Source organism: Trichinella spiralis (assembly GCF_000181795.1).
Source record: "Trichinella spiralis strain ISS 195 chromosome Unknown Scfld482, whole genome shotgun sequence".
In the NCBI taxonomy this organism is placed as follows: domain Eukaryota; kingdom Metazoa; phylum Nematoda; class Enoplea; order Trichinellida; family Trichinellidae; genus Trichinella; species Trichinella spiralis.
In genome coordinates, this window is record NW_003527421.1 from 1 (window position 1) to 2,557 (window position 2,557).

At 31.5% G+C, this 2,557-nt stretch overlaps 1 protein-coding gene across 1 annotated transcript; it reads right to left on the reverse strand.

Annotated features, from left to right (window-relative positions):
* Positions 1 to 1,144: 1,144 nt before the first annotated feature.
* Tsp_13923 (glycolipid transfer protein domain-containing protein 1) lies at positions 1,145 to 2,303 on the reverse strand. Its single transcript, XM_003370812.1, has 3 exons — positions 2,131 to 2,303; positions 1,374 to 1,698; positions 1,145 to 1,282 (listed from the first exon to the last, which is right to left on the reverse strand). Exons 1-3 carry the CDS (start codon positions 2,301 to 2,303, stop codon positions 1,145 to 1,147), a joined length of 636 nt encoding a protein of 211 aa, XP_003370860.1.
* Between the last annotated feature and the right edge of the window lie 254 nt (positions 2,304 to 2,557).

Consider the following 2,557-nt stretch of genomic DNA (forward strand, 5'->3'; position numbering starts at 1 on the left):
TTTTGCGAAACAACTAGGCAGAGGGTAAACATTGCATTGTTTCTGTTTTAACAGCATCATAAAGAATCTGGGTGTCTACGGCGGTGCGGAAATGTTATTCAAAGGGGTAAAGGATTTATGATTGATTTTGCGAAAATATGTTTCTACTCCACAGTCATATTCAATTTTATTTCCGGGAAACCATGGACACTTCGTGTTTCATCTTGGTTCAGATTCGATTCCGGCCATTTTTCAAACTACTGGACCTTTGTTTGCCGACGAAAAAAATGAACCTAATTTTATACAGTAACACTTGGCATACTGTTTTTCAAACTTTCAATAACCATTTTAATTCGGCGAAAGTGCTTTGTTAACTGGAAAATTCACTCAACTCTTCACCCTGTTGGCAAACCATTTGTTTTTTTCTTACCGGGAGATACAAGAAATGAATAAATAAAAGTAAATAATAAATTTAGTAATCAAGTACAGGTGTTCAATAACTTTTGTCACAAGAAAAAATTAATACTGTATATTTCCAGCAACACGAAGGAAAAAATTTTAGACAACAGTTGAAGAAGAAAAGTAAAATAATACAGAAGTTCACAATCTTCAAAAAAATTCAATTAAAGCTAAATACTAAACTGATATCAATTTCTCGAACTTCTGCAGAAAAAGTAACTGGAGAATTAAAATTTTACGTAATTTTAAAACAGAAGAAAACTTAAAAGACATCTGATCAAAATACATATATCTAAATATTTTTGAATAACTTGAATGAACATTTATAAATGGACAATAATGTATGTTCTTTCTCAATTAAATTAAGATACAAAACAGTCAATATTATTGCATTAGAGTGTGTAATGCGATGAACTATTAACATCCCCTTGCGCTAAACATTGTAATAAAATAAACAATTTTATATAAAATTATAATAAGTTAACAGAACTTATATGAAATGTTTTTTCTTTGCAAACTGAAATAAATAAAATAAATTTTCTACTGAACTTTTCTAGTTTTTCGTTTAACAATAGGTCGTTACATCCGCTCTTGAAGCAAAATGCTATTACACTGAACAACAATTTACGGAAAATACTTTTTCAGTTTACACCTTAAAATTTACAGCGTGGTATCGAAATTTATACTTACAGCGGTAAGCATAAGTTCAAGGAAGTTGAAGAAGTTTCCGTTCGCTGTACAGCTTCTCGACAACATCGTAAACTGTGTTACACTCGAGCATTAAAGCATCCAAATATTGTTCTGCATTGTTAGCGTCCTCATTCCCAAGAAGGTGCCTCAGAAGCTAAAACAAATAAAACAGAACAGTGGAATACGTAATGTTTTAAGAATATAATTTTCATTTGTATTATCAAAGAATAAACAAAATCATTCACTTCTCTACGCGTAGGCAACGTGTAAAGAGCCAAATGAACGGCTCTGCGAATAATCCACGGATGATAATTGGCAAGAGTGGAATCGTAAGCAGCTTTAGCCAGCGGAATGATATTGTCACTTGTTGACTGACGTACCGAGTCGATAAACCGAACAACAAAAAGCAGTGCTCTGTGAAGCCGCAACAGTGTTCTTGAACCATTATTTGCGGAACTATTCGGATCTTCAAGCATTCCAAGACCTTTCTCGTAATCGAGCATCGTTTTGACACTATAATAATGAACTGGATTCTCGGAATGAACACAGTCGCACAAAATCTTCATCTTGCTGCAATATCACTGGTAACAAAGAAAAAATACTTCCCAAAATTGCAAAAAACCTACAAAATACGATTTAAATGCGACGCAAGGTTGACTTAATTAATCAGATTTGAACATCTTTTTCATTGAATACATTAACGATACTGCAGTGTAGTAGTTTCACTTGGTGAGAACAGAAACATGCAAAATTAATCGAACAACTTGCTGTAAAACTTCTACATTCAAATCATATATGACAACAAATATCATATATATATGTAAATGAAAAATGCAAAACTAACTGTACAGCATTGAGTGAGAAACATAAAACCTGAATAATGGAACATATTCTGCACTGTGCATAGAAAAAATTTTTTTCAACATAAGTCTTTCTGAAAATAGCATGATACAATCTTTTCATCATAAAAAATAAAATATTTCAAAATATAAATTAACGTACTTGTTGAGCTCCTCATAAGCGAGCAGGTAGGTTGACAAGTGAATACTTTCTTCCACCTCACGGCATTGTCGAAACAGTGCAGTCAACCGATCAATATTAAAAGGTGAGCTTTTTTCATCGTTCGACAGATAGCTTATACCTTCCAATGACATCAAAAATGCCAAATAAGACATCTAATAAAATTTCTGCCAACATCAATAAATACAGTAAGAAATAGAACTTGATTGGTATTTGACTGTAAAACATTTATAAGTAAAATATAAAATTAAAAAGAAACGGATGAAAATTAAAATTAGAATCTAAAAATTTTGTGAAAATAATTATTCACCTTATTTTTAATTCATTATTTCTATAAAAATATCAGGTTCAACTTGCTTAGGTTTGTTTCTGCAAACAACTTAAAAATGAAGCGCTTGACAAACATTAT

Coding starts and splice junctions, on each gene's coding strand:
- Tsp_13923 (XM_003370812.1), bottom strand. CDS start 2,303: ATGTCTTATTTGGCATTTTTGATGTCATTGGAAGGTATAAGCTATCTG. Junction 1,699..2,130: donor GCTTATGAGGAGCTCAACAA/GTACGTTAATTT, acceptor GTGATATTGCAG/CAAGATGAAGATTTTGTGCG. Junction 1,283..1,373: donor CGTTGCCTACGCGTAGAGAA/GTGAATGATTTT, acceptor TATTTGTTTTAG/CTTCTGAGGCACCTTCTTGG.